Below are 16,928 nucleotides of genomic sequence, written 5' to 3' on the forward strand. Positions count from 1 at the left end.
TATATATATATATATATATATATATATATATATATAGGAGGGTTATATTAACTCCAAGAGTAACTTACTCTACATCTTGACCATTAATTCTTTTCAATCTAATGATTAAAAATAATAAGGAATAATTTTCTCTTTTCACATTTAATGACTTATTATTTTTAACCATTATATTGAAAAGAATTAATGGTCAAGATGTGGAGTAAGTTATTATAACTTACTCTTGGAGTCAATATAACCCTCCTTTTTTATATATATATATATATATATATATATATATATATATATATATATATATATATATATATATATATATAGGGGTTATTCTTACTCCAGGAGTAATTTATTAACACTTACTCCAAATTTGAACCATTGATTCTTCTTAGGGGTGTTCGCGGTGCGGTTTGGGCGGTTTTGACGAAAAAAATCATCCGAACCGCAAGAGAAAAAATTGTACGGTTTGGTTTGGCTCGGTTGGCTTTTAAAAAAAATCCGAACCAAACCAAACCAAACCAAACTAATGCGGTTTGGTTCGGTTCGGTTGGTTCAGTTTTTTACAAATATTTTATTGAGCCATAATACACATATAGATGACAACATAATTTTGTATTTAGACATTCATACATTATCAAATAACAACAAAACTCGGCATATTTTGACAACAATTTTCCATTTAATATATAAAAATTATATTAGGCAAAAGTGAAATATTAAATATAAAATAATAACATAAAATAATATAAAAATTATTATAATGAAACAAAATAATATAAGAGACAAGAGATTAGTGAAGGTGAAAAAGAAAAAAAAGTGTTGAGAGATTAGAGAAGAAAATGTGCGATAAAAGCGAAACTGAAATACGGAACATTTACATAAAAATAGAAGGTGAAAAAAAAGAATATAAGAGAGTAGAGATTATAGAAGAAGAAGGAAGATGTATGTGGCAAAGAAGGTGCGATAATGTTATTAGAGATTTGAGAAGATCGGGACTGAAATTATATGTGTAAGGATGAGAAAATTGTTGGTAATCATAAGGCTAAGGTATAATAGGTTTAAGTTTGGGTTGGATGTGAGTTAAGTAAAATTTAGGTTGTAACAAAATGCGATTTGATTCGGTTTACAAAATACAAACAGCAAACCGAACCAAACCGTGCGGTTTTGTTAAAAGATGACCCAAACTAATCCGAACCAAATGCGGTTTTTTGCGGTTTCGGTTTAGTTTGGTTTGGTTTGCGGTTTTCTATTGAGTTGGTTTGGTTTTGAACACCCCTAATTCTTCTCAATCTAAAGGTTAAAAATATTAAGTAATTAAATGTGGAGAGAGAAAACTATTACTTGTAACTTTTAACCATTAGATTGAGAAGAATCAATGGTTCTGATTTGAAGTAAGTGTTAATAACTTACTCTTACTCCTGGAGTAAGAATAACCCCACTCATTCATATATATATATATATATATATATATATATATATATATATATATATATATATATATATATATGGCCGGCCCTAGGGGTAGGGCCTCACATTTTTATTCCATATTTATGTAATTCTATTTAATTGATTTTTTTTAAAAAATAACTTTTTAAATTATATTATATATTAATTAAATAATAACAACATCTATCTGAAAGATATAATAATAACAAACATCTACGATGTATATTTTTCAATTTATTATTTTAAAAATTACACGTATAGATAATAATTTTTTTTAAACTTTATATTTAAATATTTTCTTTTATAATCGTGAAATTGTTTTTCAATTATGTTTTATTAAACAATGAGAAGAGTGTTTAAATGAGTTAATTGTATTATTAATTAAAATAAAATATTAAATAAAATTAATTATAATAATTTAGTATTTTACACCTTAAAACATCTAAATTATATTAAATTTTTAAATTTTTTTACTATATTAAAAATATTTACTATTAAATTTCGCCTTAGGCCTCAAGATGTGTTGGGCCGGCCCTATATATATATATATATATATATATATATATATATATATATATATATATATATATATATATATATATATATATATATATATATATATATATATATATATATATATATATATATATATATATATATATATATATATATATATATATATATATATATATATATATATATATATATATATATCACCTATGGGAAACTAAGGAAAAGGATAGGGAACAGGGGAATTCAAATAGACAGAAATTAAATTGTTTGAGCAAAGTGTAATAGATCTCATCCATGACTACCTCAAAAAACATGACATGAGCTTGGAAAGGGAAGATGGACGATTATGGGCTATGGCAGCCACCCAAACCAAGCAGGTAAAATACCCTTGTAGAATTCATTTTTAGTTCTTAAAATATTAGTATTTAGAATTCATTTTTAGTTCTTAAAATATTAATTTAGAATTCATTTTTTACAAACAAATATTTGCTCGATCTCCTCAAGTAATGATGAAATTTTAGGATTATGCGATATGGTTGATTGAGTCGAATTAAAGCTTTGACAAAATAAAGATATTGTTTTATTTCATTTTCAGCCGAATTGTTTTTACATGGTGCCGTCTCGCATACACTATTCATTTTCAGCCGAATTTATCATAGATTAACTATTTTAAGTTGTATGCTACACAAATAAAACGTTGTTGTTTTTATCACAAAATTAAAAAAAAAAATGGTGTGCGTCATACAATACAAGGCCGATCTTAGTTAGCAATTAATTATAATCACAAGATCATAAAACTGTACAAATCTTATTTCATAAAATGATTCATGATTTGATTGTTGATTTAATTTTTTATGAAAATGCACAAAAATGAATCTCTCGTTTTTTTGTTTGTTTTAACATCAAAAAACAAACTATTTTGTACCGCATATGAACCTATGTAGAAAATCTTATCAAGATATTTTATGGGACACTAGCTTTTGTACATATTTATTAAAAAATTGTTTTGAGGTCATTAAATTTATTACGTATACTCAGCTTTCAGTCAAATTCTTTTATAAGAATTTTCCAAGACATGTAAATTGTTTAACATGATAAGAGCATCTCAAACTATACATTAGGGGAAGAAATTGGTTAACATTAAATTTAGGTAAATAAAACTAATATCTGGCTGATACATTTACAGAGATGCCAAGAGCCAAATGCTGCTAAATCTTAATAACTTTTATTAGACCTCAATGAATGTCCAAAGGAAATCCAAAGGGAAAATAAAAACACACAAAATATATGCTCTTTTTTTTTTTTTTTTTTTTCTTTCTGTCCCTAGTTTTGGTTTGATAAAAACTACAGCTTTGGTGTAACTGTGAGATTCTCCCTGTAGAAGGGGTGGGTTAGTGCTTGCTCCTCAAGGAGAAGATACAATATTTGTTGTCCTATCATCTTCATTTCATTTTGTATAATCTTTTCCTAATTCATGAATTTCCTGCAACTCGAAGCTTTACACATGCAGGGGACTTTAAATTCATCTGGCTCGTCAGGATCAAATAAGTAGTCATAACTGCACATAACAAAATAACATCAATTACATTATCGAAATGAAACTGCGCACAATCACAAGCACAGAGAGAATGATGTGTATACGTTAACTCGTCACCAAAAGATACGTTGGTTTTAGCAATGAGTACAATCCGGCTCTCGTCATCTCCCACACTCATGATCCTTGCATAGCAATTTGGCATGCACTACATGAACCAAACAATTAGCAAGACTGCTACATAGTTTTGCGGGTTTATAAAAATATATTCGAGTTTTAGGTTGACTCACAGAATGGTTGATTAGTCGTGCTATATTCCCTTTATCAGTGGCATCTACCACCACTTCTTCGCTTATCTTAAACAGCTGCAAAAATAAGAGGGTGAAGCATTTTAGTATGATAACATGTGATTATGACTAAAGAGATGACTGTGATACTTTCATATGTAAAGATAGAGAAATAACTCACGTAGCAGTCTTTCCCTTCTGCTCTATAGCGTGCCTCCCTCAAATCAGCAATGCTGCGTCTCACTTGTTCCCCGCGATATTCAAGAACCTGCTCAGAATTAAATCAAGCTCATTATTGTTGTATAAAAATGTGGTGATATGATTCACTGGGAAATCTAGAAATACAACGGATAGAGAACATCGATTTCATGAGTCATCTATGTTACGCTGGATATGATTGATCAACAATTCAACACACAGTTGCATGTCGTGTGACTTTGTAATGTTAAAGGTATTTGTGCATGAAATCCATACCATTTCTCCTTCTTGAATATTTCTACGTGCAAAGAGGCCCCATCCATGTATGCCAGATCTACCAAAGCAAACCCGTTCATTTTCGGTACTCTGAAATCATACCAGTGTACCGACAAAATGTCAGAAAAAATAAACCACCAAAACAAATAATGTAACCAAGAAAAAGAAGCACCTGTAAGTGGTAAAGTCGTTCTCTGAAAGAAGAGAAAGATGGAGGCTCCTTCACTGTCTGTTTGAGGGTAAATGGTATGAAAAAGTGAGGAGGAAAATAAAAGAGAGGGCAGTTTAAATCTTAAAATCAATCTAAAAGAATTAGTAATGTCTGATATAATTTCAAGAAGATAAAATGTTTACTCGGTATGCATTTAAACTCTGTATCGCATCCAAAGGGTGGTGGCAGTGACCCCTCGCTTGATGAAAAACTGCTTCACCAGAAGCTCTCTAAGAAGTAGAAGAAATAAAAGTGTGAGAAAGTAGAACGTTTAAAAAGAAATGAAGAAAATTTAGAGGAACCAATGAATAACTAGCTACAAGATGAACACAGAAACAAAGGAACCAGTGCAAGTAGCAGCAGACACATGGTGAGGTAGCATTACCAGTTAGCAAAATACATCAGGTTTGTTTCTTACCCACTATAAAATAAAAAAGACATTGAATAATTTAGAGATCTTTAAGAAAAACAAATGCTAATTTTTATGAAAAAAGGTGTAACAAACACACGCTTAATATCTCTTTTACAAATACAATCAATGCTGCATTATTTATGTTTTATTTTACAAACATTCACCACCATGAGAATTTTTCTCTAATGTACCTTTCTGGTATGATTTGTTCTTTTAAAGATACGACACCGAGCAGCAGAGAAGGGGTCATGCTCAGTGATATCAATAGGAGTCTCTTCTTGCTTTATTCTGTTAGATGAGATTAACCTTGATCCAATTTTTTTCTTTTGAAGAAGGCTTTTGGTTGAAATGACCCCAAGAGGGGTTTGCAAAATCAAAACATTGTCAGGATTTGGAGCTCTGCAAGAAATAACAGATATTACTAAAGATGAAAGGCTGATCATAAGATTGAGCTTAAAGTGACTTGCATATAAACTTAGGCAATGATAGAAACGGACAAAGGATGAAAAGTCATCTCTCATTTTTTTTTTTTATAATTGTTGATTCCATACCTGTGGTAAGCACAATATGAAACCATTTTTGTTATTGTCTTCCCATTTTTCTTCGAACAATGCAACTGCATTTAGAAAGGAGAAATTTTAATTAAATATTGGCGACTTGGCAAAGATGAAACGTTCAATAACACAACAACCAAGTCTCATTCCCCTGGCGGAGTTGTTAATTTTTTATAGGATGAAAATGGTGTTTTTTCCAATTTTCTTTAAGCCCCAGTGGGGAATGAGTGTAATGATGGTGACCAGTGAGTATTCATAATCAGCAATCAAACTGGATTGTTATTGAAAACAATGCTTAAAAATACGGAAATAAATTGAAAATCATCATTAAACTTTGGTAATAAAGACAACTTAGAAGATACCGAGCAAGCCAATTTAATTCAATAGAAACCTTACTTCCATTCGGTAACCAGCCCTTGATGCACACATGGCATGGAAATAAGTGGAGCATTTGCAGCACTGTGTGCAGGAACCATGAATTTGCTTGCAAATAACACAAATCTGAAATTCAAATAGGGCAGACCTTAGATTGCATTTATTAGATTGAATCAAGAGACGTTTAAATGATTAAGATGTTAAGAAAATCAGGAGTCTAGCTCATTTTTTGTATCCCACACTCAACAGACAGAATAATAAAATCTGATAGATACTTTTCATCTTTATGATATGTAGTGTGAATGAACAATTCTAACAGCGAAGAAATATGCAAAGAATGAAATCACTTCCACTGTTGACCAACACTGCTTTCCAGGAGGAAATTTTATTACTCCCTCCGTTCCTTTATAATTGTCACTTTTTAAGTTTTTCCATATACCAAGACAACCAATGATTATTATTACTTTTTAAGTAATGATTATTCTTTTTCCAATAATACCCCAAACTTTTTAATACTTTATTTAACTTTTTCTCTCTCTATCATAATGATTAGGGGTAATTTTGACAAAACAACTAAAATACTTTCTTGAACTTTGAAATGTGACACTTAAAAAGAAACAAATTTTTTTCACAAAAGTGACAATTATAAAGGAACGGAGGGAGTAATCAATAGCTTACCTTCACAAAAGAATTTGATGGAATACTTAGAATGCCCAAAGCAGGTTCCATTTTCTCATCACTAGCAAACGAGACTTCAGGTCGAAACCAAGCACAGGTGACATGAACCCATAATGTGTCAATATCTGTTGGCTTTAGAGCACCACCTGGGAGTTCAAAAATATTTTTAAAAAAGGTGGACAGCAATGCAAGAAAGATTACACTTATAGAAGATCAAAATAATTTCATTGTAAAAAAAGGGGCAAAAAGTTCTCATCCAAGAATTGAAAACTGATTTAGAGCCTGTTTGTTTAAGATTATTTTATGAAAAAAACACTTTGTAAAATAATAATCATTTTTTGAGTTTCTATTTGCTTGTTTCAGGTTTTGGAAATTATTGGAACCTGAAAAAATTTCAGAAATCTTCTGACTATAATGAAAATATATTTTTTAATTTTGATGAGAATAGTAGATGAAAGAATTAAGAGTTATTTTCATGATTAAAAAAACTTTTGCTTTACATGAAATTTTCTATAAAATAATCACTACAGTATTATTTATTTAAAGAAAACCTTTTTAAATAACAATTGTACAAGATTTAAAGAATTCAGACAAGACAGTTTTAAAAAATAGATTTCACAAAGAAAAGGTGAGTCTATATCAATCCAAACAAATAAAAAGATGATGACACTATATACCATGTGTTTAAAATATTGTGTAAGACAAACCTTTTACAGGACAAAGACAACACTCCCGCTTGATTTTAGGTGTCTCGCAGGTCTTACAGACCCAAGATGTAAAGTCTTTAACATTTAATACTCCATAGCATTCTTGGTGAACAGCTATTTGACATCTACAAAATATGCAATGCATTTTTGTATTTATTGAAATGAAATTCATCATACATATTAGTGCTTCATAGCTCAAGCTAGCATATGAAGAAAAAATGGATGGTGTTATCTAGAAATGATGGAGATGCTGTACTACCTGTTGCATATGATGATTTTATTGTAGTCCCAGTCTTCAACCCATCTGCAAACAGCACAACGCTCTGTAGTCCACTTAGCATAAACAGGTTCATACCTCTCTGTCAGAGAAAAAAATTGTAGTAACACTATCATTATGACAACATGTGGCAAATATAGCATATAGCAATGTTGTAAAAAAGGAAGGGGGAAAGGGTACCTTTCAAGAAGGTAAGCAACTTCTGCTTCCTTTCTTTTAAAGAAGGTTTTTTAGGTTTGACAGAAACTAGAGCATTAGCATGAACTTCGGCAACCTGCAGCATCTGAGTATTCAAAAAGCACCATATCAGTAACATTATTGAGTTTGAAAAGGTCAGTATCATTAGCATTTTGTTACTGAAGAATACAAAATTAAAAAATATATATTGATACTGATGGGAAAAAACCAAAATGAAATCTAAGGTCTAATACTTAAGATGGAGAAATTTTTTAAAGATGGAGAATTTTTTATTAGTAATTATAATTAAAATAATATGCAGAATACAGTATTCCACTTATACTCCTTCCAGACTCAATTATAAGCAAACAAAGATCTAAATTTGTTGGACTCAAATAATATAAGCAAATGTTGACTAATTTATCCATAATTAAAGTTATTATTATTCAAAATACAACCTTAAATTAAGTGATTAATATTGTGAAAAGACTGACCATTATAAATAGGGGCAGGTTAGTAAATTTTTTTCCTTTACATAAATAAATAAAAAATTAAATTTTCTTGACTACCATCTTTAAAAAGTGTGAAAATAAGTATTTTTCACTTATAAATGAGACCAGAGTAGTAGGCCCATAAGCACATTAAATGCATACTGAATAATACAATTCCTCTTTTATTTGGTACAATTGATTAATAGTACAATTCTAAAGACTTTGGTTCTTGAACAATTTTAATAAAATAAAATAATCAACATATTAGTGTATTTTCAACACAAAATAGATGGGAAATACTATGCATCGAAATTATATAAGAGCTAGACAAACCCATTGTTCCAAAGGTAGCCTAGAGTCTTTCACAGTAATACTTGTTTTCCAATTTCTTAATTTGGAACCGGTGTGCCGTTCCCATTCGCTAAGAGCTTGCTTTTCTGTCCCACAAAAACCACACTTGCACACAACTCTGAAGAAGAATATGTATCAGCCCACAATAAAAATTTAAAGAGATCAATTCCCAATACATAAGTAATTAAAAACAGTGGTTGTTGGGCAGGGACATCTGAGAAAGTAATTTACATGATAAGCCACATTAGGAAATTATGTATGTATTACAAGCCTTTTGAAGAAGTTTGTACTTACAAGTGTAGGCTTGGAAAATATATGCCTTGCACACCATTGCAGAGAACAGTCACCTTATTTGAAGGCACAAGCTGCCCATTGTTTCGGTTTGATCTGCACAAAAGCCTCCAACATTGTTAGAAACATACAAATTATATGTACATGAAAAATGACATCTTTTTAGGTAACACCTAACTAAATATTTTAAATTTTGCATGAAGTTGAATCCTAACAGAGAGGATGAACATCACAAGAATTTGACATGAAATCATAAGCATAAGTTGCAGAACCAGGGTTAGGGAAGACCGAGAAAGAAATATAATAGACTCGCCTGACTTTTGTCTTCGATTTTTCTGAATCAGATAACTCAAAGTCAAACTTGCCTCTACATGTGGGGCAGTAATAATCGGTGCTTTCAAGATCCTTCAAAGAAACCAAATATTCAAATCAATAAAACGCCAAATGTCACTTTATGAACTTTTAATAAAGAGAAGCTACAAAACTGTGATATTAAGTAATGGATAAACCTTGAAATGGTTTCTAGAAATCTGGTCACATTCGGCATGCACCCACACTTTACATCCATCACAGCGCACCTGATTCCAAGGGAACACATCAAAAGGTCAAACAAATTAATACTACAATGCAAAATTTAGCAGAAAAAAATAGCCTTAATTAGTTAATGGAATTTAGCTAACTCACCCAGCTTCCACTATCCGAATGATTCCAAACTTTCTTGCATATGCCACAGTAATGTTTTGATTTCGTTAACTGCCAAAACTAAATGACTTCAGAGACTACAAGATATGCAATTTTCAAAACAAATACAATTTTTTCTTAACTGCTAAGAATAAATGACTTGAAAGGCTACAAAATAGAGTTTCAAAACAGACACTGAACTTCAATTATAATGTTTCCATTGCAGACTTAAATATAGGTAGTTAGAAGAAAAAGACAAGATATACTAACCCTTGCACATGTCTTACATAGGAGTTGACCATTAGGAGTCAAACCATTCGTTTTCTTTGACATCTTGTAAGAAAGTGTCAATCCACACGCTTCACATAAATCCTGCATATAAAATTACAAATTCCAATTAATGAAGCATCAAACAAGACTAGACTTCAACAACATTCAAAACTTTTTGGAGCAGTAGTTACATAATAATAACTATAAATAAAGATGAAGCAGATTACCTGGTTCAGAAAATGCTTTCCTGCTCTTCCATACTGGTTTGAACCACAGATCTCCCGGAAGGAGGATTTCAGAATATTATCATCATAAACAGTAGCACAAGCTGCTGCATTTATATCATCTATCAACTTCTCTGTAAAGCCTTGGTCAGCCAAAAATGCCTCCTCTATTGCCATTTGGAAGTCAGAGGGACTATAGTTACTCAACTCAGGCTGCTCTTGAAACCTAAATCAAACACCATCATCAAGCCTAGTAAACAAAATTTCCCCCAAAAAGTAAATCAATGAAAACAAGAGAGACAATAACCAACAACTCCACACCTGTCAACATAATCCATAAATGGAAAGATCATGCCATGCTTCACCCATGCATAGTCCTGTTCAAATAATCAAACCACAATAAATTTCCTAAATAGCAAAGAAGCTCTATATAGTAAAATTAGTAAACATTCCATATTCAAATATCTTATATCATTCATTCCATACCCTTTGATTTTCATTCCCAGCATTACCAAGAAACATGACACATGCAGCATCGGCTATAAAAGACCTTAGGACCAACTCAGGTGCTTGTTTCGTAGGATCAATAACAACAGCTGGCCAAAGAGGTTCCTTCCTCCCAGCTTTGGCCCACACTATATCACAGGCATAAAAATCTTCTGGCCCATATAACCCATCTTTCTTCTCTTCACTATTCTCCTTCAAACCAACTATTTCATCCCCACCCATCCCCAAATCATCTTCATCATCATCCAAAGCTGAATCCTTCCTTCTACCAAAACTCTTACGCCTCCCACTCACGGTAAAATCTTCGTCCTCACACAATGCCGAATACTTGCGCTGCTTATAACAAATTTTCCCACTGTTACGCCCTTTCCTAACATTGTTATTGCAAGTTTTGGTTACTACCTTGTCCTTCTTGCATTCAAATTCACCTTCAACTTCACAATCACGAGAGGTGGTTTTCCCATCTTTCTTCCAATTATCAATAACAGAGTCATTAAAACGAGAAGGAAGAACCTGAACTCGCCCTCTCGAAGTTCGAACCAGCGGCGGTCGCTGAACCTGACTTTTCTTCACCGGAACCACCTCCTCCTTCGACTCAACCTCACCGGGGGAGCACGGAACTTGAGTGCACCACGACCTCTCGGATACACCAGCACTCAACAAACCGTGAAAACTCGCCGGAATCAAACCGGCAGCAACATCACCTAAAAGATTCAAAGGATAATAATAACCGCTCGTCTTCCTCTTCTTAGAAGCATAAGAGCAGTCTTCATCTTCTCCAACCGAGTCACCGAGTCTACACCGTTTCAAACGCGGCATTTGAGATTTCAACTCCCGCTTGATAATCATTCCTCTCTTCAAAATTGAAGCAAAAGTCGGTTAAAATCAAAGCTTAGAAAAGTGGAGAAAGGAAAATTGAAGTCCGAAGTTGAGAAGTGATAAACCCTAATCGCGAATTGAGTTTTGAAAAAACAGAGCAATCGAAGAAACGAGAAACAAGTTAGAGTTTGAAGAAAAAAAAGGAGGAGAAGAGAGAAAGGAGTTGGAAGAAAGAGTTGAATTGAAAAAAAGAGAATGTCAGAAAACCTGAAGGAGAAGATCGAATGAGCAGAGAAATGAAGAAATAGGGATCTGTTCTTCGGGTAAACACTCTCTCTCTAACTGCTTCGGAAAAGAGACAGAGAGAAGTTTACAAGACAAAAAACCGTAGTAAACATTGTTTTTATATCGGGTTTTTTTTTTAAGAGATTGCAAAGTTATTTTGTATTTTTATGAAAAGTGTATGAAATTTTTTAGTGAGAGAAAGGAAGAGGGAAGAAGGAAGCGGGAGAGAGAGAAAGAGTTGAGTTTGTGTGGATGCTTATTATTACGTGGTTGTGTGGGGTGAGGCTAACTTGCGCATAGTGTGTAAATTGTTGTTTTGAAGACGTGAGGGAGCTTTGGTTAGTTGTTGGTGATGATGGCATTCTGGTTCGACAACGTGGGCCGGGTTTATTTTCATGTTAGTGTTTTTTTGTTGTTGTAAGCTCCATTGCTATGGTTGTGACATGCTTGCGTTAAAGTTATACGAGGTGATAAAAAAGTTCCAAGAATATTGGAGTTATGCATAATATGTGTGTTGGGAAACAAACATGTTTTTATTTTCTCTATAGGAGTATAAGTTTTGAAGTTTTGAGGTCTCCGGTGGAGTGGGGATTTTCATTTTGGAAACAGAATGTTTAATTTTGTTGGAAAGAAGAGGACGTGAAAACAGTGTGAAAGTTGACTAGTCCCAAACAAACAGTGAAATACTGAATATTTCTGAAAATCCCAATGTGTGTTTTTTTTTTAATATGGGAGTTATTTCACTTGTATTTATTGAATTTAAATAAAAGCTATAATAGTATATGCATTGCAAAGTTAATACGACTAACAAAAGACTACTGGTATAATTTTAATTTATTGAAAGGAGAATAATTAATGAAATTAAAAACATATAAAAGTGAGGAGGTGCGAGAAGACAAAATGAAAGGGGATGATGATCTGTTGACCATGTGACGTCGGTGATCTGATATGAGAGTAACTTTACTCAAAGCTGAAAACTTGAATTGCATATTTTGCTTAAAACTCCATTGATATAGACGTGAGCAAATTACTAAGCTGGTTCATAATACTTCAAGATTCTTCATCTGAATCATCTCAATGTGCCACCTATTCTATAGGGTTTGACAACCTTATTCAAGTTGGCAACGCACAAGCGACTGTGAACGGATACGCAGGATTACTTGACCATTAGGTACACAATGATTTTGTCATGTCAAAATTTTCTACTCAATTACACTACTTGTCCTTCGTAACAAAAATATACATATTTAATTTTCTTTATTTAATGTAAAATAAAATTATATAGTACTAAATAGGGTCAACAATTTTTTTTAAGTCTATTATCACCGATTTAGTCCGGTTCGGAGATCAGTTCTGACATCAAGTGGGTTCAGCTCTTTTTCGATTACAGTTGTGGGGAATCGAACTGTAGTCGGTATTACCAAGTCCAGCGTCAATCACCACTGAACCAACTAACGAGTGGTGAGTCATGACAACTTTGATAACTCTTTAATGTATTTTCGTATAACAAAATGCACTGCTGGATTAATATTATAAATAGATCATGTCAAAAAATTTAAGATCAATCGAAAATCATTTGATATGTCAACAAAGTGCATAAAAACGAATGTCTTTCAAAATTGTAACAAAATCGTTAATTTTGATTCTTCTTTTTAACATATCAAATGATTTTCGATTGATGTTAAAATTTATAGACGTGAACTACATGATAATAACTTTCAATCTAACGATAGATTTTGTTATAGGGATATACGATAAAGAGTTATCGGAGGTGTCATATTACTAAATTTGACACTTTGATGTCATTTGACACCATAGTGACAAACTTAATATTATGATAATATTTTACTGCATATTCGTATAACAAAATCTATTGTTGGAATGAAACTTATTAACATATAAATCATATCTATAAAATTCAACACCAATAAAAAATTGTTTAATATATTAAAGATATGAATCAAAATTAACTTTTCTGATAAAATTTTATAATACATTACTTTTTATGCACATCATTAGCAAATTAAATGATTTTCGATTAATATTAAATTTTACAAACATGATTTAAATGATAGTAGCTTTCAATCCAACAATTGATTTTGTTATATGGATATCGAAGATGTCATGATATTAAATAGATGAGGCCTAGACTACCCCTTGTAAAATTGGAGGTAATTTACCATAAATGACATATACTATTAAAAATGAAGATTTCTCAACCAACCTCATGCTCTTCTCACGCACCACCGAATTGTCCATTTTGCCCTCGTGCTTCCGTAGATGAATCTCCGGAAGCACCCTTTTTTTTTGTTAAATGTTATTTTGTTCCGTAGATGCACCTACCGAAGTCCTCCGCATGTGCATTTACAGAAAGGTTTTGGTGTTATATCTTGCGCCAAACCTTTCCTCTCCCTCATTCTTCACATTTTCAAACTCAACTCTCTCGACCCTCATACTTTCTCAACCCCAAACTCACTTTCCCCTACCTCAAAATCGATATCAAGTTCGGCTACGTTGTGAACATCAACTATCTATCAAGTTTAAAGCGATATTTTAATCGGTAAGTTTTTGGAATTTTTAGTTATTTTAAAGTAGTTTTGAAATTGAATTAGAATGTGTTATTTAGGTGTAGAAATTAATTGATAGGTTTAGCAATAGTATTTAGAGACAATGTAAGGGTTGCTTGAGGTTTTAAAAGGACGATCCAGCCATAAAAAATTGAGTTTGTAGTGGCTGGAACTGTACTCAGACGCCATTGGTGCGTTTCTGAGTTTCAGTTGCTTTTGTAGATCCATCTACGGAAGAGATGGACGTTGGGGCTTTCTGTAGGTCCATCTACGGGAGCACTCAATGTTTTTGTAACTAACATGCTTCCGTAGATCCATCTACGGAAATAGTTTTTTTTTTTAAATTTCTGGTTTATTTGTATTTCATTGTTCATGTACGGTTACCTATGCATACATTATGACTCACGGGGCAGATAGAGATATACATGGGAGGACTGTGCAACACGCATCTGTGCGTCACAAACGAGCGCGTGTTATATCTCAGGTGACTGATGGAGTTGTTGTTCCACCGGATACACCCGCTAAAGCCGGGCATTTTACACTTGTCCCAATTGAGGAGCTCTCAGTTGCTGTTCCAATTCATACACCCGTTACAGCCCGACATTCTACACTTGTCCCAGTTGAGGGGCCTTCCCCGTCTACTACTACTTCAGGGAGGCACCGGATGATGTTGAGGGTTCCTCACAGATGTCACCCCCCGTAGACGTCGTTGTGGCACTACTTCTACTTCTACTCCTACTCATGTGTCTGTGCCAGTGACAGGCGATGCAGATCTGCTGTGCCACCTCTGCATGGACACGAGGATGAGTCGGTGCCAGAGCCTATCTGGTACCCTGAGGGTTCTATAGACGCATCCCTTTTGATAGGGTATGACGATCATGCCGCTAGGCGTATATGGGATGGATGGGTAAATTTTATTTGTTAATTACTATTTATTTTCGTCAGCTCTGACCTTGCTTATTACTAACCGTTTAAATTTTTTTAAAAATTTCAGAGTAGGAATCCCCAAAGGTTCTACAATCATGGGCGGAAGATTAAAGATCTCGCGCAGCCTGACGATCCATGGTTTCAGCAGGTATTGGCAGCTTCAGGCATGAGGGACTCTGCATGCTCGGCTACCATACTATACATAATGGTATGCTTGCGGCCTTTGCGGAGAGATAGCATTCTAAAACATCCTTATTTCATCTACCCCACTGTGAGATTACGATCACCCTAGATGATGTGGCATGCATACTTCATCTACCTATCAAGGGTACCCTCTTTCGTCACGGTAGGATGACGAAGGCGGAATATCAGGAGATGCTGATTGCTGGGCTGGGGGGCTGATTCCGATGACGCCCTCGAGGAGGTGGAGAGGACATGAGGGGCTCACGTCCGATTTAGCTTCCTGCAGAGACAGTATGATGCGAAGCTCATTGAGGCACACCGGGCTAAGGGAGACGATTTGGAGCAGGCTAGACACAGAGAGTAGGCGCTGAGATGTTACTTCCTATATTTGATAGGCACTCCGTTCTTTGTGGACACGAGCTCGACGTACATAGACGTCGTCTACCTGACGTAATTATCGGATACAACACGTATCCATGAGTACAACTAGGGAGCGGCTGTATTGGCGTACATTTACCACAGACTTGGAGAGGGATGCCTGTGGAAGGCAAGGACAGTTGTGGGCAGTTGTACTCTATTGGTGGTAACAATCTTATACTGTTTTACTTTTTTTTATATTTTTTTGATAATACTTTAAAATAACCGTGCTTTTTTCCAGGGTTGGATACTACAGCACTTCCCAAACATTATTGGCTGGGGAGAGGTAGAGGAGTACACAAAGATTATGCCGCGTGCTAGTGCTTTCTACCTTTGTGTCGTCAGATAGCTGACATGGGCATCAGAGCCATTGCAGAAGGTTTATTCTCTGAGAGGACTGCTTCTAGGCGTGTGCTGGATGATATGATCAGGTTGGCAGAGAGTGCATTTCTGCATCGTCGATATCGTGTCAGGACCCGTGGGACACTTGATGATAGGGGTAGAGCTAGCAGAGCCTTTGGTGGACTCGGAGTGGATGGTAGAATTCGAATTCGGTAGATTGCCCCTTTGGATTAGTTCTCCATTGCAAAATCGTACAGAAACTCAAAATTATTTCGTGAATGGTGATAGTGATCGTAAACAATACGGCCAGACCTAGGTAAAATGGGAGAGACAATAATTCGGGTCATAACCCAACTGGGTCAAACAAACATAACCCTTGGAAGAGCATTCTGTTTTTCAAATAGAGTTGCTTTCTGAAAATGTTGATGATATTTGTACTGATTCGTTTGCAGATGATTTTCCATCATTGTCTGGTTTTGATGATGTTTACTCTTGTGATGTTTGTACTGACACTAATATTTGCTCTGTTTGTGTTGAAATTGAGCTTGCCTTGCAAAATGATATTCTTACTGCAGATGAGGTTGCAAATGAAGTTGTTCATGTAGATGAAGCTCTCGACACCCCGGCTGCCCGGAACAAACCATCCATTGAACAACCACCTTCCCGAGAGCTGAAACCAATTCCTGAAAATCTTAAATATGCTTATTTAGAGATGAATGAAAAACTTCCGGTTATAATTTATTCTAAACTTTATTTTGATCAAGAAAGTAAGTTTTTGCAGGTTTTGAAGAAGCATAAGAAAGGAATTGGATGGACCTTGGATGACATTTATGATATTAGTTCGTCCATGTGTGTGCATAGGATCTCACTTGAAGATGTAGCAAAACTAGTGAGGCAGCCCCATAACCTTTGGTTCCTTGATGTTGTGAAAGATGAG

At 34.0% G+C, this 16,928-nt stretch overlaps 1 protein-coding gene across 2 annotated transcripts; it reads right to left on the reverse strand.

The window, feature by feature from the left end:
• Positions 1-3,072: 3,072 nt before the first annotated feature.
• On the reverse strand, positions 3,073-12,526 carry LOC131622601 (histone-lysine N-methyltransferase ATX5-like). Of its 2 annotated transcripts, none has more exons than XM_058893646.1 (24): positions 11,538-12,526; positions 10,431-11,306; positions 10,266-10,321; positions 9,948-10,170; positions 9,721-9,822; positions 9,454-9,522; positions 9,279-9,347; positions 9,083-9,174; positions 8,773-8,865; positions 8,461-8,596; positions 7,640-7,742; positions 7,442-7,541; positions 7,183-7,307; positions 6,476-6,621; positions 5,819-5,923; positions 5,420-5,484; positions 5,060-5,267; positions 4,600-4,686; positions 4,418-4,474; positions 4,246-4,335; positions 3,953-4,039; positions 3,775-3,849; positions 3,592-3,692; positions 3,073-3,508 (listed from the first exon to the last, which is right to left on the reverse strand). In XM_058893646.1, the coding sequence occupies exons 2-24, from the start codon at positions 11,298-11,300 to the stop codon at positions 3,418-3,420; spliced, it is 3,150 nt and encodes a 1,049-aa protein (XP_058749629.1). In that variant the 5' UTR covers positions 11,301-11,306; positions 11,538-12,526; the 3' UTR covers positions 3,073-3,417. The 2 variants fall into 2 exon arrangements, with proteins under 2 accessions (XP_058749629.1, XP_058749628.1); XM_058893645.1 differs by having other exon boundaries at positions 10,431-11,396.
• Between the last annotated feature and the right edge of the window lie 4,402 nt (positions 12,527-16,928).

Source organism: Vicia villosa, unplaced genomic scaffold (assembly GCF_029867415.1).
Source record: "Vicia villosa cultivar HV-30 ecotype Madison, WI unplaced genomic scaffold, Vvil1.0 ctg.000032F_1_1_3, whole genome shotgun sequence".
NCBI classification, from domain to species: domain Eukaryota; kingdom Viridiplantae; phylum Streptophyta; class Magnoliopsida; order Fabales; family Fabaceae; genus Vicia; species Vicia villosa.